Below are 21,661 nucleotides of genomic sequence, written 5' to 3' on the forward strand. Positions count from 1 at the left end.
TTTAAGCTTGGAATGCTTCCAAATGCATGAAACAAACCATTTGATACTCAGAACACCATCTTCAGGTTCGGAATTTCATAAAATTATAGATTGAAAGAAAAATTGAAAAGTGTTTTGCATAGGCCTATTTATTTTCTTAGCAGCATACTTATTTATGTAATAGTATTTTATTCTATCATGGAATTCAAAATGCACATTTAGTCCCCACCTAATCTCCATTTATCCGTGAACTGTCCTTCTCCTTACTTAATTTTAAAAGGCACTTCTATTATCTCCTATGTATAGTTTTTTTTTTAAAAAAAACCCTGCATATATTAAGTCTATAATCTTTAAGTGAAAATTCATCTTGATCTTCATGGAAATCTAAGAAATTCACAACAAATCGAAAGAATACCTGGCCTAGGTCCCCTTGATGAAAAACCTGGTCGGTCTCTTGGACGCTGTTCACGTACACGAGGTGATTGGGAGTGGCTTTCAGATTTTGATTCGATTCTCTGCTGAAAAAATATTAGAATTTAAGATAACAAAATCCAAAGCAACATGAGCATTGTATATTATTTGGTAATATACAAAATCTCTTATTCACTATTTATTCCACATACTTATATGGCTTGTTGTTCTACCAGTAAAGAAAATCACAAACAAAATGTGTGGTAACTCATGTCTAATGTATATTTTATTCATATTGATTGGAACTACGATATTAGCCTTATGAGAGGTTTTTAGTTCTTTTCCATTATTGCCCACTAGTTTTTCCTATAGGCAAGTAGTTAGGAAGTGTTGCTTTCAGAAGAAAAATATTCATCATCCTGCATATGCACAAGATGGGTATAGAAGGTATTTGGAATCATACATTTGTTTCAGTCCACAGAGAACTGGAACTTTTAGAGCCAAATTATGTATCATAAAAGTAAGTCACCAATATAAAAATAGGAAAAAGTAATTACATTACATTAGAACCAAGGTAAAGCCAGTCAGATGGAACAGGAATATCTTCAGATATAATGCTCTCCCCTTTGTCTCCCTGGCCAAAGAAGTGGCAGCCAGTCCTAATCCGGCTGCTGCTTCGCCTCCCTACGCCTGATCCTGGTCAGCCCCGGTAACCTTGTGTGGCTTCTCTGTCCGTCATACACACACAGAGGAGAAGGAGGGCAAGAGAGAGGTGGAGAGGGGGAAAAAAGAAACGGGGAGAAAGAGAGGAAGCGAAAGAGAGAGGGGGGAGTTTGTGTGTGTGTGTGTGTGTGAGAGAGAGAGAGAGGCTGATTGCCTCGCCTTTGCAATGAGCTGAAGCAGCCCCTCCCCTCTCCTCCCACCCGTACACCAAATTTGTCCTGAGAGGCAGCGCTGCCGCCACCTTTTTCTCCGGGCTGGGCAGCGCCTTTCCTCAAGAGCCCTGAGATAGGGCTGCTGGGCTCTGCCGCCCCCTGGATGCACCCGGTGGCTTTACCAGAGGAGGAGAGAGTGGCTGAGGGACAGGCGAATGCAGGTTCCTTTCTTTCTTCCTTCCCCCTCATCTCCTCAGAAGCTGCCTCCTGTCCCTGCCTCATGCAACTTCGCAGCCTCGTGTTTCCCTCGAGGTGTGTGTGTGTGTGTGTGTGGATGGAGGGGGGGGGGCTTCCCCATCTTTCCCGGAGCTGTTGCCCCCCCGACCGAGCATGTTGTCGGGGTGCGCTGGGTTGGCAATGGGCTGGCCCTCAGGGAACCTGGGTGGGGGCTATCTATCTATCCTGTTAAAATCTATCCTGTTTAAAACAGGTCCCTTGACCTGTTTTAAACCCGCAGCGCTTTGGAGTGATTTTGTTCCCACCATTTCGCGGGGACCCGGCGACTTCTTAAAAAGCGGTTCTTCTTTGGCAAACTTTGTTTGCGCTGTTTAAAGAGGGGCTGAGAATTTTGGGAGGACAAAGATTTATCCCTGGCCAAAGCCCAGCAGCGGGCCAAGAGTCGGCTGGTGGGCGCCAAAAAGAACGAAAGCCCGAAAAGTTGTTGGGGTTGGATTTTTTTTTTTTTTTTTTTGCCTACTGAACTTCATTTACCCCTGTGGACTTTTTCGATCGGGGAACCCGGAAAGCTTTGCAAAGCAAAAGCCTCCAGCTCACTCTCGCTTTCTCCTTTCCCTTTCGTAACGGGCCTGCTTTCGAATTCTATTGACTGGACGTGTCTGCTTTGAGGGGGAGGAAAGAAAAGAGGAGTGAGGAGGAAGAGGAGGGGATCTGTTTGGCAGAAAATTAAGAAGATAATCCAATGAGATCGGGTGTTTTTCTCTTCTCTCCCCTTGCCCAGTTTTCGCCCAAACAAGCAAATAATCATGCTTTAAAAAAAAAAAAGTCACGCAAGCCATGGCACAATTTTCTCTGCGAGCCCCCTTCCTTCCCTTCCCTCCCTCCCTCCTTCCCTCCCTTCTTTCTTTCCTCCCTTCCTTCATGCCATCCTCCTTCGAAGGAAATTAAGCAGGTGTTTGAGAATAGGGAGGGGGAAACGTTCGGATGGTTTCCTCTCTACTCAATGGCATCCAAAAACTCCCCAAGAAATGAGAAACGGGCTGAAATGAAGCCGCGGAAAAAGAGCCGCTTATCATTTCGACTGGAGCTTGCTTTATGACTGTTCTTCCCCACCCCACCTTTTTGTTTTTTGATTTGTTTTGTTGGCGTGGGAGAGGCAGAGAGAGAAAATTATCCATTCCTGGGATAGATAGGTGGTGGTGATAGTCACAAACTCCCTCTTTTTCCCTTTAAAAACTTTATGTCGTGCTGAACGGGGGAATGAGGAGGCTGGAGAAAACAGCTCTCCTGTGAAACTAAACTAAACAGGGACAGAGGTGACAGGCCGAACAAATCAAACGAAGGACCCTGAAAAAAGAGGGGAAAAAACACCAGCCACTCCAAATTTTATCCCAGGTTCAGTCCTGGGTTTTGGAGCAGAGAAGAAACCCGGATTCCAACTCTTAAACACCCACCCACCCACCCATTATCCCTTAATCGGCTGGCAGGTTGGCCACAAAATGATGCCATTAAACATCGAAGACATGCTCGGGACTTTATCTTTTTTTTTTTTTAGCCATAAGAGGATTATTTTCTGTAATTAGTGCGGGGGGGGGGAAATATGTACGTAAATAAGTATCGCTCTCCCCATATTTCCCTCTTGATCTCAGGGGAATGTCTTCTGTATTTGATAAAATGAGCAAAAAGGACTTGGGGACGCCGGGTGGCATCTCTCGTGTCTCCCCCGCATCGCCCGGAGAACTGGAGCATCCAACATTGGTGTGGACAGATGCTAGAAGAAGGCTGCTTTTCTTCCCCAAGACCAGAGGGAGAGGTTAATTTGGGAGGGTCAGCTGTGTTTGCCTTTGTTGCTCTTGTCTCCACTCCCCCCCACACTCACTTTTAGCTGAGACCTAATACTCAGTGCTTACATGCAGTTTTTTTAGGCCAGCACCCTAACTATTACACCAGGGGTCTCCAAACTTGGCAACTTTAAGATTTGTGGACTTCAACTCCCAGAATTCTCCAGCTATCTAGTTGGAGAATTCTGGCTGTTAAAAGTCCACAAGTCTTAAAGATGGCAAGTTTGAAGACCTTGTATTAGATCAGCCTGTATCCTTTTACCAGAAAATTCTCATTTTTTTAAAGTATACTATTAACTTCATCCATACAAACATTTAAGCTTGCAGAGGATATGTAGAAAATACATATTTTTGCTTTGTTTTTTTCTAGAACTATTATAGGAAATAAACAGCAACGATTATATAAATCATAACTATTTTATCTAATAAGAAAAATATTTTTCAAATCTTAAATGTTAATTTATGAAAATCAGCATTTAGACACAAATCTTTAAGTATTTTGCTAAATAATCTGTTGTGAATTACTGTATGTGCACAGTTTTCTAAGTTTCTTCAAATAGCTTGAGATATATTTAAAGAAATGAGGAATTCTGCATTATGTAAATAGTTCCTGGAATGTCTAGATTTCTATTAAGGCAGTTCTCTTCCCTCCCTAATATTTCCAGATATCTTCCATTACTTTCTCACAAGCATTTTTGAAATGTTGACAAAGGCTGTGCTATTAGATCATTATTGTAACCTGCAAACAAATAACTGTGTACAGGAGGGTTGGCTATATATGAAAAATAATACAGCTTTGTTAAATTAAAGAGTTTTCAGAGATAAACAAGAAAATAACCCAAGGCATCCACAGATTGGTTACCTGTGAGGTTGATGCTTTAACATGACTTGGAATTCCAGCAGAAGAAATAGTACCAATAGGAGGCAGGTTTTTACTGGTCACTGAAGCCCAGGAGAAAGCCTACAGGAAATGCAACAAGCTTGATCTATTGATTATGGAAGACTATTGGCATTCCTTAAGTAAAATCTGGTTTATGAAAACATTCCTGTTCTAATCCATAACTGACAAAGTTAATTAGAACAATGTATTTTCAGTTTATTCACTGTGCAAGATAGTTAAACAAGCACTATTGTTAGGTTTGTTGCATAAGGTTACAAATATTCTTACTAACATATGTTGATGTCAATTATTCAATTATTTTTTAAAGTAGTATGCACTTAATTAATATTTTCACATTTAAAAATCTAAAAATACGATAGGAAAAAAACTTTCTCAATCCCTTCTCTTCATGAACTGAAAAGCAAACTTAGCTATGGCATCAAGCTGAATATCAGCATCTGAATTAATGTACGCAAAATTAATCAGGAGCTTTTTTCACTAACAGGAAACTTTAGAAAAGTATTAGCTATAGCTTTTTCTTAATATCTATGCCCTTAATATTTATACTACAAACAATTTATGAGCTGATGTTGCACTAAATCCAATATGCCATTAAATCCGGCATATAAATCCAATAAACAAACAATCTACCTGAAGATGCTGTACCAGGGAAAAAATGGATATCATCTACAGCAATGTTTTTCAAACTTGGCAACTTTAAACTGGACTTGAAGTCCAAGAATTCCCCAGACTACAATGCTTAAGATATTACCCATGAAGTTGCCATGCTGAGAAACACTCATCTAGGCTAACTGTGACATGTCAAACAACAGATTCACACAGGAATCTGTTGTGATAACCTGGCTTGGAATGCTCTTAAAGGTAAAGGTTCCCCCTTGCACATATGTGCTAGTTGTTCCTGACTCTAGCGGGAAGAATCTCCATTTCAAAGCCGAAGAGCCAGCACTGTCTGAAGAAATCTCCATGGTCATTTGGCCTGCAGGACTCAATGCCAAAGGCATATGGAACGCCTTTACTTTCCCACCAAAGATGGTCCCTATTTTTCTACTTGCATTTTTTTACGTGCTTTTGAATTGCTAAGGTTGGCAGAATCTGGGACAAGTAATTGGAGCTCATCCCATTACATGGCACTTGGGACTCAAGCTGCTGAACTGCCGACCTATTGATCAACAAGTTCATCATCTTAGCCACTGAGCCACCACATCCCTTCCCCGAGGGCAAAAATATGTTAAGATATTTATGAACTGGAAGAGCCAATAAATAGGCATAGCAACTACAAGGTCAGCCAATGAATAGGCATAGCAACTACATCAGCCAATGGGAGCTAAACACATCTGAGTCTGTGCAGAAAATTGAAACTGAAAACTTAAGCTTAAGGCTGGGCATGGCTCAGTCCCACTCTGTCCTCCAGCTTACGCCCCGAGTCCTTGGAGAGGGGTGGCATACAAATCTAATAAATTATTATTATTAAATTATTATTATTATTATTATTATTATTATTATTATTATTATTATTATTATTATTATTATTACTCTGTACTCTCAGCCCTCTCTGTGATTGTCTGATATGCTGAAATGAAACTTAAATCTCCTGCTTGTGTTTACTTGAAGAAATAATCTACGTGGTATTTTGTGTGTGTGCGTGTGTGAATGTAACATTTTTTTTGATAATGAAAAGGAAGGGAGACTAGTATAGATCTATTTCAAGCTATTTTACTCTCATCAGCTAGCCATATCCTTACTGGGATTTGAATCTGGACAGTCTGCCTATAAGGCAGTAGCTTTCAACAGAGAAAAAATACCACCACACACACACGTGTGTGTGTGTGTGTGTGTGTGTGAGAGAGAGAGAGAGAGAGAGAGAGAGAGATTGATTGATTATAAAGAAATTAATGAATCCAGCTGAATCAGTCATCAGGGCGTGCTTCTGGAAATTGATTTTTCGGCAACAAACTGACAAGATCAAACCAACATATCTGATTTTTAGTACTAAATGAAAACTTTTCTTTTACTCTTGCACTTTTACTCTTTTACTCATGTCCACAGCTTATTTTAGCTCTAAAATGCCTATGGTAGTGTCACATTTATTATTTCATATTCTAAATTATTTTATTGTTTATTTGGCTTTCTTTTTACAGACCATAAACCAATCAAAGATAATCTGGACAATGATTAGCACCATAAATCATTTAAATAAATAAATTTAAATAACAGCACTATTAATTATCTTCAACCAAATTTAAAATCCAAATTAGAAGAGATCCTGGGCTAATATTAAAGTTAACTTTGATTAAAATAAGAATAAATAAGGATAGCTAAATTCAATAATAGTTGTATTCACAATACACTTCTGATGTTTTCCCTACTTTAAGATAACAAGAATATTATGTTCTGTACCAGAGGGAAAAATATAACATGTAATCTTCAATTATCAAAACCAAGATGAATATATTTAAGAATTTAAGGATTTTGTACAAAGTTCTTAATGTTTTCCTGCAGACTGAAAAGCCAAATGAACAAAATAATATTACTACCATTACAAAAAAGATATTACAAACTATTACTCAGTAACAAGGGATTACTATTATGACTGGATTATTTCAATTTAAATTAGTGAAAAATATGAAGTAATTATGATTACAATAAAAGCACATAATAGTATTTTAGGGTTTGTCAAATTATCCAACTTTCAATTCCAAACATTAGAAGTGCTCAAAAATTGTGACATGCCTTGGGGATTGTAAAGATATTTTGGTTACTTTAATATGATTTAGATGTAGTTGGTAAGTAACTACATAAATACAACTTCTTAACATTTCACAGGTTCAGCTGTCTTTCTCTTTTTGTTTAACATTATTTTGTCTGAGAGTGTTAATGCTGCTGGCCTTGTTTTCTGTGTGACAACTGATCTGTAATGGCTTCTAAAAAAAGAACAAGACTGGGAACATTCACTCCTAATGAGCACCCTAACTGAGACTGGAAGGGACTTGTTGCCATCTTAATTCCAAGCACTGCAAGACATTCTCAGATATGGCCTACTGCTGAAAGAACAAGGTAGTGATGATGCTAGAAATATATCCAAAATTTCTTGAAAAGTGGGAACAAGCTAACAGTTCTTTTGTGACTGTTCACTCACAAGAATTAAGAGAGTTGGGATCAAGCTAAAGACATATCTCTTGCTAGAGGAAAGCTAGATGTCAAAGAGACTTTCACCGTTAAACTTGATAAACTGTTTGACATTCTCAACTACAAGTGTCAAATTGTTCTGTACACTGAATTTGGCTCTCCTGCTGGCTGCAAAAAAGCTCACATTGATTGAATCTGAAGAGACCACTGAAGGAACTTGCTTTCGTTAAAGGTCAAAAAGACAAGATTGGTTCTTTTGGATCATACTGACTAGTCAAAAAGCAAAAGCAGCAAGACGACGAGAGATGGATGGAAGATATCTTTATCATTTCACTTGAGAAAAGCTCAAAACCAAGAAAACCTGCTCAAATGATTGTAGATAATCTGGTGTATTTCATGAAAAAGATATTGACAAAATCTTAAAGGCCATTGGAGGAAATTCTATAAATTTTAATACTGGCTGTAAAGGTAGTGCCATGCTTGACCAGAAGTTTATCTGTTTGGTGTGTGCACGCCACACAAAGGAGTTACCCATACAACAATCATAAAAATGTATGGGAAGACTTTTTCTAACAACAAATGGGAAATTAAAATTGGCAACATACTAAGACACTGCAACAGAACTTGATATTGATCCTTTATTCACCAGAGTTTCAATTGGTGATCTTCTCATTTCACCAAGTGACAGTGTTGTAAAGTATTTCTCAACCAATCAAAGCGTATAGATATAGGATCACACAGGCAATAAGAATAGGAAGCTTCCCACAGATCTGGCTCTTTTGGAAATTAGATTTTGTCAAATATCTCTTTCAGAACATGGCTTTAAAGGCAAAACTCTTCAAAACCTAAGAATAGTAGTGGAATACATCATTGGTATATTCTACCCTTGCTGGTTCAACATCAAAGTAAAATATTCCTGGATTGAAGGCCTGTGTTGTCCCAGCTGCAGGAACTCAAAGCCACACTGTAAAAGAAGGTATATGTACATGCTGTTTAGCCAACAATTCAGCATTCAGCATGGTATGCTTTCAATGAAATGATAATTCAAACACTCTTGGGTTTAGATGACATTCAAGAAAAACCTAGTATGCAAAAGATCATTAACTTGAGGGGTGCAAACGATGACGCACTGGGAGATTTTTTTTGTACGTACAAGAAGAACACCTTTAATCAATGTGAGAGCATCCACTCTGCTGGAACTGACTGAAGGTGTTTATGAGCCATTTTGACGTGCAAACTGACTACAGCAGAAATAAAGACATTCATTGACGTATCAATGCAAGTACCACAGTGGCCTTGGCATGGCCAATCAATAGAGAAATATAAGAAAGAGATCAGAGAGGTTGCAAACAGATTGTATTCACATGAGAAAATGAAAGTTATATCATAAGCCAAGAAGCAAGTCCATGACTGATGTTGAAGAACAAATCAAAACAAGACTTGATTAAACTCACTTAAACATGTTACAAGTTAGATAATTGCAAGTTTATGATTGCATGAATTATTCTTTGCTTAGCTAGGTAAGATTCATGCAGAAAAAAAGCAGCAATTGTAATTTTGAGAACATAAAGTTAACAGTCTTTGATTTAAAGACACTTTTGTGGGGGTATATGATCAGACATGTATTTACCATACTAAGCTAAACATTGTGCAATTTCAAAAATAATAGCAGATTTGAGTTCTTGGAGTGAAAACACATTTTGGAGGAAAAATTGCAAAAATTCTTCACCCAATTAAATGACATCCCTTAACATAATACTATGTTCTAACAATATTTAAATATTACAACATTAATTAATACTCCATATCTTATGAATCTCTATCAATTATATGTATTTATCTTTTAAATTTAGACAATGTGTAATTATAATCTCTTTGTACATGTTGGACAACTGGAATATAGCCAACAAACTGAATGATCAATGCAAGCTACATTCTCTTTAGATCTATATGGGATTATAAATATTTAGAGCACTCTCATAATTGAGAGCTTGCTATCCGGTTACATTTTAATTACACAAACCATATTGACTTAACTAACCTTTGGTGGTTCCTGTGGTAAAGAAACAGTTTCTACAGGAGGAGGGGATAGAGATTTTACTTCTAGTTCTTCAAGGTTTTTTTCTTCCACTTCAGTTTTCAGTTGTTCAGTTTTTGATTCAGATTCCAACTCTGGTTCAGGTTCATGAGACGGCTCTTGCAATGTTTCTTCTACTCCATTTCTGGAATAATCAGATATTTCAATGTTTCTATTACTGTAAATTATTAGTATTATTCAACTTTCAGGAATCTACTACAATTTACTACACAATTGTTGCATATGCATTGTAGGGATTGTGTAAGCCAAATATTAGCTATGCTCTAGGATATACAGAAACAGTTATCTGAATAAGCATGGTGAAAATTTGCCCAGAGACAGTGATTCACAGGATAGCCATGAACTTTGGACAGACTAAGAAAAATTCCTCAACAGCGCTCATGGCACGAGATAAGACACTAACGGTGTGATTGGCTAGCAGCTCAGCCACCGATAGGTGCATAAAGTGAGAAGTTAGTAGCCTATTATAAGCTTTAGATGATACCTTTTGTAACCAATTAAGAAGCTCAAAAGAAATAGCCTATGAGAACTTGTGTATTCAGAAGCCTTATTTTTGCATATAGAAATAGCCTATGAAAACTTGTGTATTCAAAAGCCTTATTTTTAGCCTATAGATTTGAAAACCTTATATTTGTAGCCTATAAGAAACGTATATTAAGAAACATTAAACTTGCATATAGCCAATAGAATGTTACCAAGTTGAAACCCCTCATTTGCATATGAAGGGTATAAAGGAAGCATACTTGTAACAATAAAGCTTTGTCACTTTACCCAGACCATTGACTCCGTGTTTCATTGGTAAGCACTAGTAATGGTTTCAGGATCGGGCCTCGTAAAGGAAACCATCACAGGGTTGTCGAGACCCCCGTCCAGCGGGGATCGCGTCTCGTCAATGCATATTATGTATCATGTAACATTAAGTTTTAGTTGAACTCCTTTTTTTGATGCCCAATTTAAAAGCCTTTTTTTAAAAAAAAGATGCAGAGGCCATATTTTTGTATGAGAAAGTTAGGCTATCATATAGAATCTAAGTATGCCTTGGACAGAATATAGATAGCCCTCAACTTACAACTGATTCAGAAACTGTTTGAAGTTAAAACATTAACAATAAGCCAAGTAGAGAAGGAAGTTGGCTGGGTGTAAGGACATCTCACAAGGCACATCACTCTTATATTGGAAATCTTAGGCTTCCACAAAGCAAAGGAAGCAAACAAACATACAAACAACATAATTATATTTTTGTACATTTTAAAAGCTGGACAGGAAAATGCATCTCAAAACACTTCAAAAGAACTGTTGATCCTTTTAATACTGCCTGGTGTACTGAAAACACAGTAGCATGTTCTACTTTTAAATACAAAACCTTTTTAAAAACTTTAATAAAAGATAAAGGTATCTTAAACGATTTCTATTTCATTTAAAAAGAAGTTATAATGATCAATTTAAAAAACCATTAATCTCATGAAATCTGCAGTAATCCATCAATAGTTAAGCATATAACTTGATAACTGCCGGTATCAAACATTTTAGAAAATATGAACAAGGTTTCATTTCACTTTGATTACAAGTTCTCATATCTTGTCTTATTTGGGGGATAAAGCCATTAACATACAGATTCATGGATTTTCAAACACTTTTGCTCAGACTGCAACATAAGCATGGGTAATTATCTTACGTTACAGGATGACTTTCATAGTAAACGCTGCTCGCATTTTCTTGTACAGTTTCAGGCGACGTTTGTCTTTCTTCATTTTCCTCTTCTTCATCTTCTGATTCTAAAATATAATTCATCAATTCATAACTCATAAAAGATGCCTGCCACAGTAATTACTTGATTTTTAATTAATTCTTTTTATTTTACTTCATCCCATTTTATTTTATTTTAATCTCTTTTATCCTTTTTCTGCTAGAGACCTGTAGTTTTAGTATTTTTTTAATCAGGGATCAATATTTTTTTCAATTTGCTATGGAGAAAAGAAGTTGAGGCAGAGTTCACATTCTGCTTCTCAGACTTCTCTTTAAACCTACTAAGTAGCTCAATGTTGAGAGATACCTAAAAAGTAAACAGCCACATGCTGAAAATAAACAAACCTCTTGATAACCTCCCAAATAAATATGATCCGCTGGAATGAAATCTATAAGAGGAGATAGAGGGCTCCTAACTTTTACCAGTAATCTTTTCTCCTCTAACCCTGAGGAAGCTTATATTCTCTTTGGAAGTCAAAAACACCCTCCCATAGCCTCTGTGCCAAGAAAAAAATCAGCTGGCCAGCACATGCATGTTGGAGCTGGGCTAGGGCAACAGTTCGCATGCCAGCAGATGCCATAGATTCGCCATCACTGATCTAGACCCTCATCAGTCAGGTTTTAGGACTGGTTACAGCACTGAAACTGATTGCACTGATGGATGATCTCTGACGGGCCCAAGATAGGGGACATTTCTCTAACTTGGTGCTTCTTGATCTCTTAGAGGCTTTCAATAACATCAACCATGGTATCCTTCTGCGCCGGCTGGAGGGGCTGGGAGTGAGAGGCACTGTATTACGGTGGTTCTTCTCTTACCTCTCCAGTCAGTCGCAGTCGGTGTTGGTAGGGGAACACAGGTCAACTCCTAAACTCCTCCTTTGTGAGGTGCTTCAGGGGTCAGTCCTCTCCCCCCCCCCCCACTGTTTAACATCTACATGAAACCGCTGAGTAAGATCATTCGATGGCATGGGGTGAGTTCACTGATGACACTCAGCTGTCTATTTCCAACCCGTGTCAATTCAGAGAAGCAGTGGATGTAATGTGCTGGTGCCTGGAGGCTGTGAGGGTCTGGATGGGAGTCAACAGACTCAAACTCATTCCCGACAAGACTGAGTGGCTATGGGTTTTGCCTCTAAAGGACATAATTTGGATGACATAATTCCTGTTGACTGACTGAAAAACTCATTTGTTTCAACATTCACAAAATTTCAACATTCTCCCAGTCATTCCCACTAATACTAAGTACAAGGGTTCTATCCAGTTACTGGCTTGGAATATGACTGGCTGGAAAAACAGATGGGGACCTGGTGGACTTTTCCAGGTAATAAAAAGGATAACACTGCTGTATATCAAAAACATATCAGAAACTATATGTCAATGATATTCCAGGATTTCTCCATGCTTCTGATATTCATATATTAAAGATTCTTTATGAGTTTATTAATATTCTTTTATATGCTGATAATATGGTTTTAATGGCACATTCTCAAATAGGCCTGAGAACACTGTTGCAAAAGCTAAATATCTACTGTGCTCTGCTTTTTTTTAAAAACCAATAAAACCAAATCTTAACTGATGATATTTCATTTTTAAAAAGTGTGAAGTATAACTAAATGGGGAGCCTATCAAACAAGTGAACTCTTTTACTTATTTAGGAATGTTTTTTACCAACAGAGAGTTGTGGATAAATTATTTTACAAGAAGTTCAGCAAGGGGCAAGGCAAACACTAAAAGATTATACAAATTATTTAATTACTAATACCTGAATATTTGAAGGCTATGGAGAAGGGCAGCATACAAATCTAATAAATAAAATAAATAAAATATACTGAAAGTATTCAGGGCAAAAATAGTTCCTGTGCTAATTTACAATATACCCAGAATTGTGAAGCCTTGCAAAAGCTTCCTCATTTGAACAAGTTCAGGCCTGCTTTTTAAGCAGCTTACTGGGAACTGATAACAACACATCAGTCCCTGTGGTCAGAACAGAAACAAAGCAGAAATGCTCCATACATAGTCAATTTAAAAAGTTTTCACATACTGGCAGAAAATTCATTCAATGGATTCTGATAGGCTACCCAAAATATTTTAGAACAGATAAGTATGGCTCAGCCCAATTCCTGGGTAAGCTGATTTACCACAGTTATTTCACAACTTGGGTTTTCCATCCAGTATTTTTTCTCAAGGCAAGGGAAAAATTTTAAACAAGTGTCCTAGATATCAGTGCTGACATGGAGTTAATGGCAAAAGATGATTTTTAAGTTGGTTGGCTAAGAAAAAACTACTTTTCAATTTGAAAAATTACTTGTTAATGAAATTGCAAGAGTTTGCAAAAAGGGCATATTTGAGAGCCTGATTCAAACTATTGGATTTCACAATCAATTATGGGCACTTCCACCATATACACATCATGAGAAAATATGTACATGCAGTGCCACAGCAATCAACTATATTGTTCATATTGAAAGAACAGCCCACTGAGATTTGAATCATACACACTGTCCTATTTCTTCTGGGTTTTAATCTATACATCATGAGCAGAACTTCGAAGTATATAATTAAGGCAACTAAGCTTGTTATATCAAACAGATCAGGGTATCCTATAAAGAGGTGTTTATTTGAATGTTGATTCCTTGTATTTAGCACCTGTATATTTTATTACTGCAATTTCTCTTATATATATTAGTCTGAAATTAGAGTTGTTTTGTATTTTGATATGGTCATAGGATTAATCAATTAATATAGTAAACTATCAAATACCTGTTTGTTTCTTATACTTACTAAGACTTTGTGAATGGACTATATAAATTTGTCTATGCAACAAAGAATTTTTCAGAGATAACTAACTTCTTAATTACTTCCTTAATCCATGGAATTTGATAACTAGACAATATAAATAAATTCTGCATGTACTAATTTTAGCTAAAAATCTGATACTGTGACACTGAAAAAAGTTGATTCAAGATCTGATTACAATTAATCAGGAGATTACTTAATGAGGAGATAAACATAATATAAACTATAAACAAAGTAGTATGAATAAATATGGAAGTAATTTAAACAAAAGTTGAAATACATAAACACATCTATAATATTTACATTACGTTGTTATATATATATATGAAATTATAATACTATTATAACAACACACTGTACATTTTTCCACTTATTTTTAAGTACTTATGCATTTTTGTAATGAATGCATTTTTGTCTATTTTTTTGTTTTTTATTATTATTATTTTAAAATATATAAACAATTCATATAAAAAATACCTACCTTCATCAAGTTCAGGTTCAGAATCACCAAATACTTCATCTTCATAACGAAATATATCATTGTGGACATAAAACTTATTTGGAACAGACCCCTGAAAAACAAAGATAGAAGAAAGTTTAATTTGAGGATTGCTGCTCTAGAATATTACAAATTAGGTTCATATTTTTTTCTGTTTGCCCTTGCAAGGGCAAAGTTAATATCTGTAGAATGCACATTAGACAAGAAAGCTCCATTGATATGTGGATGAAGTCATAGGGTGTTGAACTCAATTTGAGGGAGACTTAGGAACAGAGTATCTAATCAAAATAGTATTGACTCAAAAATGGTTGTGCAGTGCTAGTGTTTAAGATCCCACTGAATCTTTGTATTAACTATAAAGACAGCTAGCTACTCCTTTAAAAACTATAATACAGTGGTCCCTCGATCATCGCGAGGGTTCCGTTCCAGGACCCCAAGCGATGATCGATTTTTCGCGAAGTAGCGGTGCGGAAGTAAAAACACCATCTGCGCATGCGCAGATGGTGTTTTTACTTCCACCGCAGCAGCGAGGAGCCGAAGATTGGGGTTTCCCCGCCGCCTCGCTGCTGCCGCTTGTCCGCGCGCGCCGCCCGGCCTTCGCCCGCCCACCCCGTTGCTCTTATTGCTTCCCAGCTGGGAAGTGGACCCCGCGCGCGCGCCGCCCGGCCTTCCCCCGCCCACCCCGTTGCTCTTATTGCTTCCCAGCTGGGAAGCGGACCCCGCGCGCGCGCCGCCCGGCCTTCCCCCGCCCACCCCGTTGCTCTTATTGCTTCCCAGCTGGGAAGCGGACCCCGCGCGCGCGCCGCCCGGCCTTCCCCCGCCCACCCCGTTGCTCTTATTGCTTCCCAGCTGGGAAGCGGACCCCGCGCGCGCGCCGCCCGGCCTTCCCCCGCCCACCCCGTTGCTCTTATTGCTTCCCAGCTGGGAAGCGGACCCCGCGCGCGCGCCGCCCGGCCTTCCCCCGCCCACCCCGTTGCTCTTATTGCTTCCCAGCTGGGAAGCGGACCCCCCGCGCGCGCCGCCCGGCCTTCCCCCGCCCACCCCGTTGCTCTTATTGCTTCCCAGCTGGGAAGCGGACCCCGCGCGCGCGCCGCCCGGCCTTCCCCCGCCCACCCCGTTGCTCTTATTGCTTCCCAGCTGGGGAAACTCCACCATCTACGCATGCGTGGCCATAGAAAAAAAGGGCACGCATGCGCAGATGGTGGAGTTTACTTCCGGGTTGAAAACTCGCGATATAGCCCTTTCGCGATGCTCGAGGACGCGAAATTCGAGGGATCACTGTACATCACTTTGACGTGCCTTTTTTTCCTTCATGGAGATAAAAATGCTTGATGGTCATAATTTCAAGTTTATGGGAAGAATCATTAAACCCAAGACTCTTCAGAGTTGAGATTTTGCCTATCCATAGGAAGACTTTTTATCTATTTCCAAACAGTGAATAGCTAAGTCTTATAATAATACAGGATTTGTGAGACTTCTGGTATATGAAAAGAACAAAAAAAAAAAAACCTATTCTCAGCCAGTCTTCAAAATTTCACATTTGAAGAACCATTTTTATTGGAATTGGAACCATTAGAATTGCTAGCTCACACTGATGTCATCATTGCTACTTCATACTGATGTCACTCCACTGCTGGCTATAGTCTGATAATTTGCCCTTTATTTGCCACCTTGATTAAATAAGGTCTACACTTGTTAGAACGGCCTGTCTTGGTTATACTGCAGGACGACAGCAGAGGGCTAGAAGTGAAATTTTCAGCTTATAGACATTTTTACATTAGATCATAAGTTTAATTTTTAGAAAAACAATTTAAAAACAAATTAAGCCTAGCAAAAACATATCTGCTTTAAATTTTCCCTTGCCCTTTTCTTGAAAATCCAAACTTTTCCACACAAACTGGAGAAGCTCTGGGGAAGTCAAAAAATCATGTGGTTTATTAGCTACGACTTGCTATTTCTGCCTTTACATTTGATGAATAGAAACCAAGCAAGAGCTTCCATGATGAATAGAAACCAAGCAAGAGCTTCCATGCACCCATGTACATATAAATACATGCCTTTGCTTTCTAGTTTTGCACTTGGATACATCTCCCCTCCAACTTTGGGGGAACACAAATTCTTTTAATGAAGACGAAACTTCTCGTGCTGGCCTACATTTTTGGTAATAGTTGAAGGAAGGAGTAGATGGCCCAAGGGACACGAAGTAAGCTTTTAATCCTAATGTAGTTCACAGCTATGTACATATAAAGGGAGGTTTAACACAGGTGAAGCGAATGGTAAGAAGAAGGGGAAAGTTTTCAGGCTGCTTCCAAGTTTTCTCTCCCACCATTAGCTGCGCCTGTGTAAGTTTGCAGAGGCAATAGTTTAAGACAGGAATCTGCAACCCTAAACATTAAAAATAAGCCACTTGAGCCCATTTCCCACAGAAAACAAAACAACAGGAGCCACAAAATCTGGGTGGACATGGCCAACTCAACATCATTCACTCTCACCAGTCACATTAAACCCCCCAGCCACACTTATCCAGGTTTTGTGGCTCCCCGTTTTGTTTACTATGGGAAATAGATTACCCCTCTCCCTCTCTCATTTGTCTCTCTCTCTCCCTCCCTTCCTCTTCTCCCTCTAACTCCCTCCCTCATCTCTTCCTCTCTATCTTCCTTTCCCTCCCACCCTCTCATCTTTCTTTCATGTCTTTCTTTCTATCTCATCGTTCTTTCATTTCTCTCTCTCTGCCTCTTTCTCTCTCATCTCCTTCCCCCCCCCCGTGTGTAGTATCTCGTTCTCTGTCTCTGTGCCTCTTCTCACTCTCTCAGAAAGCCTGCATACTCTCTTTGAGGCTTTTTGCTACTCGTTTTTCTTTCCTCCTTTTGGAAATCTGGGGTGGCTGAGGAATGAGCACAATGACAATGGAGCCTTCCCTCCTCCTCCTCTAGTGCACTCCCTGCCAGCTCCACCACAGGCAGCCAGGGGGTTGCAAGAGGAGGAGGGGAGAAGGAGAAAGCCTCTGCCATGGGTTGTGTTCATTCCTCCAGCCAGCCCAGATTTCCAAAAGAAAGAAAAATGGGTAGCGAAGGACATGAGAGCATGTAGAGCTTTCTGAGAGTGAGAAGAGACACAGACAGACAGACAGACACACACACACACACACACACACACACAGGAGATTGGCTGATGGTTGAGTGTCTTTGGCAAGGGCTGAATACAGCTGAATCTCTGTCTCTCTCTCCCACCCTTCCTCCTCCCCAGCAGGAAACGGCAGGTGACTACTTCTGGTTTGAAAGAGAGTTTGCCAGGGGTGAGTGGGGCAGGGAATGGGCTCCAGGAGGAGGGGGGCCCATTCTCCCCCGTTGTGAAGCACGCTTCCACTGTGCTGTGCAAGGTGCTGCAAGAGCAACGGGCAGGCCATGGAAGGGGTATTGGGTCTTCCCCCTGCCCCAGGCCAAAGGAAAGTCTATGAGGTTTCTCCCTTCCTACTAATCTTCCTCCTTCCCCGCTCAATCCTACTTCAGGACAGAGAAGCGCGTATTTGGGCAATGTTGGAGTGCATCTTCTGACCCTCTAGCACTCTCCTGCAATTTTCATGCTCCTCCTCCTTAAGAGGGAAGGGGGCACTACCGCTTAGATTTTAAAGACTGTTTTTATTAATAGGTAAAGGAATACTAATGGTGAATTTAATTAGATAATAGGGCTTATCTGGATGACAAAATTAGAAAGAATGGAATAAGAGAATGTGATGATTACTGAAATTAAATAAATAGGATTTAAGAATTTGTAATTTGAATATAGAAGACTGATTAATTCAAGATTATTTTATTGTAACAAAAAATAGAAGATACATTGGTTTTTGTATGTTGTTATGTGGAGGAAAAAATAGAAAAAATTTACCCAGGAAAAATAAAAAAGGAGGAGGAAGGCCAGGCTTGGGGAACGGCCCCCATCCCGCAAGATCCATCCCCCACCATTCTCTCCTAGCCCTCTCTGTTGGCAGCAACAGGAAATGTACCACAATGAAGGTAGAATGCTGTTGCTGTGCAAAGGCATGTAGAGGGTACTTCGCTCCTGCAGTAAGGCTCTGGCCATGCCACTGCCATGACAGGGTGATGGCTCTTTCATCCCTTTTCTGTGACAGGCGGTCACAGCAGGGGGCCCAAAGAGCCACATCAAGCTTCAGAGCCATAGGTTTCAGACCCCTGGTTTAAAAGTACTTTATTCTGAGTTTTCTGTTTGCTTCCGTGTTTTCCTTCCATCTACAGTTAGCAAGCGACCGAAGTCCAGCTATTTGTACTGCTTCCAACATTCAAAATATCACTTACTTCTGGAGCCAGCACAAAAGTTTGCATGAACTTCCTCATTGGTTGTCCATTGTTTGTCAATTCGCCCATGACTTGTACAACTACTCCATCATTCAACGTTGCGTGGGCATCAACATGGCAAATCTTAGTGCGGCACTCACTAAACTGCAGGGACATCACCTTTTTGTGAATGTCCTAAACACAAATACAGTAAAAAATAGCTAAGTAAAATTAACTTTCTACAATATACACCATACATTTTTGTAGAAAAAACAGCACTGGAAAACAATACAGTAGTTAGCTTTTTTAAAAATTAGGCATTTAAAAAATGTTCCTTTATAGTTTTTTTGTGGTGTACGTTATTAAAATGCATTAGTCAGCTTGAAATCCATGTAGGAAGCTAGTTGCGAGTTTCTAGTGTATGCAAAGACAACATTTTCAAATATCATCTGCTAACAAGGCAGATGCAGGCTCTACGGTAACATCCTTTTTTCTTTGGTAAAAAGTGATATAACTTGCAGTGGTAGAACAGGTAGTCCTCGCTTAATAACTTTAATTGGCAGCAGCAACTCTGCTGCTAAATAAAGGAGTAGTTAATGGCAAATCATATCCCTCCTTCTGTTCTTTTCAGTCAGAAAGAGAGAAGGCTACTCAGTTGCACATTTTCAGCTTAATAACTTTATTAAATGTTTAAGTAAGAAAGATAAAAACCTAACTTAATTAACAATTAAGATAAAAAAGAGGAATGAATAAAGCCCAAAGTGCAGGGGAAAAAGAAAAATATATAAAAATTGACTTGCTATTTTCTTACTTATAATACATTTAAATTAACTTCTTTATAATTCAACATAATTTTCATTTTTTCTATCTTTTTTTTAAATTATCAAACCTATATAACATGTTTTTTCTGTTTCATGCATGAAGTACAGAAGGACTTTTAAATTATCATTAAAATTAATCAGTGTCTTTTTTCTAATCAACATTATCATATCATTATCAGTTTTTGTTTGTCTCTTAACCATTCCCTGCCTTTTGGAATGTTCAAGTATCTGCTTAGTATCTTGTACACATCGAAAGCAACGGAATCATGCTGACTATCTAAAGCTGGGCATGCTACACAAACAGCTTGCTCTCTTGAAAACTCTTTCTCTCCAATCTCTATGTTCTAAGAGATGGGGACAAAGGAGAGAAAATAAACAAAATTTGTAGGCAATCTCTCTTTTGTCTGACTTTCCTACTGCTTGTAAAAACACACTGCTTTTGATGTGTAGAAGTCAATCTGTTTTTTTTTTCAATCTCCAATCTCTTTGGTCTGCAAGGGGGAAAAAGAAAAGTATACTAAATTAAATGGTAATCATATGATTGAGGGATGCTGCAAAGGTGATAAATGGACACAAATAAGTCTAAAAATATTATTTCACACCAGTACATCTTCAGCTGAATAATAAGTAAATGGACACTATTTGTAAGTATTACAAGGAATGGCACTAGAAAAACAATAAAACGAGAAGCATAAGCCACCCTTACCCCCAAATCATATGCATTTAAGTGTTAGGAAGGTGAATAGAGTGAGGAAAAATGAAGGTGAGGCAAGATAAAAAATTTTCTCCTGACTTTAAAGATACATAGGATTATTGTGAGCTTTAACAGTAACATGCAAATGTACAGTAACATTTGTTAATGCAGATAACTTTTAATTATCAAATGTTTATTTGTAGCATCCAACTTCAAGTATGATTTATAGTACATACAGCTTGTCCATAAACAGCTTGCTGGGGCTTCCCACTGGCATCTAATCCACCATGGACGTATGAAGAATTCCTGCCATAAAACCTTTAAAGAAATTAAATAACAATATTTGAGATTATCATGTGGAAGCATATTCTACAATATTTTCTTCTTGACAATTTCAAATGAAACATGTTTTAAATACTCTAAAATGCTGCATTTAAGAGATAGATAAAAGGAGCTTAATATTTTAAAAAATTTATACAAAGGGCTGATATACACAGGGCTGAAGATTCTGACAAACCCAAATTCATCTAACGACTTTACCTAAAACTTAACTATCATGGCAATTTGATACAATTGATAAAAATGCTTACAAGTAGTCCTTATTTAATGTCAGTAATTGGATTGTACATAAGGTAAAATGTCTCATGATTATGTTGTGTTACAATGCAACAGTTCCAATTGCTTGTTAAGCAAATCCCAGAGTTGCATCATCCTATGGTCAAATCATCAATATATGTGACCTCCTGCTGGCTTGTACATTGACTTTGCTTGTTAGAAGCCGGTGGTGAAGATCACGAATGATGTTCACATAACACTAAATACTGAAATTGTCAGCTGATTTGAAAGTGCCCTACTAGTGATCACATGACCACAGAGATGCTGCAATAGGCGCAATTACAAAGAACAGTTGCAAGTCCCCTTGTTCAGCACTATCATAACGTAGTCACTAAATAAGTGACTGCTGAATAAATACAGATAATCTCATGTAGAAGGGATTTAATTTTAACATACAATAAATATTCTAGAAAGCAATTATCAGTACAAGTATAGCAAATAATTTTCTAAAAACACAGGAGAGATAGGATATGAAAACATAATTAAGTAATATATACAGTATATCCCCTTTTAAATTATATTAATAGTCTTATGTGAGTATAGTTCTATATGAAGATAAGACAAGACCTCCCCAGAAGAAACAATCCTTAGCTTGTTTTGTGGTTGCAATGATAGCACAGTGATTATATACCCTTGACTGAGGATTGTATACGCTTTCTAACTGGAATGGTCATCCTTTTTTCTGAGCACACAGCTTGGGTGGAGTCAGGTCAGTCAAAAGAACCTTAGT

General features: G+C 38.5%; 1 protein-coding gene across 6 annotated transcripts in view; it reads right to left on the reverse strand.

The window, feature by feature from the left end:
* Positions 1-21,661, reverse strand: part of G3BP2 (G3BP stress granule assembly factor 2) — a 45,974-nt gene that overhangs the window by 7,555 nt on the left and 16,758 nt on the right. For 2 of the 6 annotated variants that reach the window (XM_070729157.1, XM_070729159.1), the window contains exons 3-9: positions 20,553-20,634; positions 18,823-18,996; positions 14,492-14,582; positions 11,144-11,243; positions 9,412-9,592; positions 4,206-4,304; positions 395-497 (exon numbers count right to left, since the gene is read on the reverse strand). In XM_070729157.1, the coding sequence (XP_070585258.1) occupies positions 395-497; positions 4,206-4,304; positions 9,412-9,592; positions 11,144-11,243; positions 14,492-14,582; positions 18,823-18,996; positions 20,553-20,634 (830 nt within the window). The remainder of the gene's footprint in view (positions 1-394; positions 498-4,205; positions 4,305-9,411; positions 9,593-11,143; positions 11,244-14,491; positions 14,583-18,822; positions 18,997-20,552; positions 20,635-21,661) is intronic. The other 4 variants (XM_070729158.1, XM_070729160.1, XM_070729161.1 and 1 more) reach the window with 2 other exon arrangements.

This window comes from Erythrolamprus reginae, chromosome Z, assembly GCF_031021105.1.
Source record: "Erythrolamprus reginae isolate rEryReg1 chromosome Z, rEryReg1.hap1, whole genome shotgun sequence".
Taxonomy (NCBI): domain Eukaryota; kingdom Metazoa; phylum Chordata; class Lepidosauria; order Squamata; family Dipsadidae; genus Erythrolamprus; species Erythrolamprus reginae.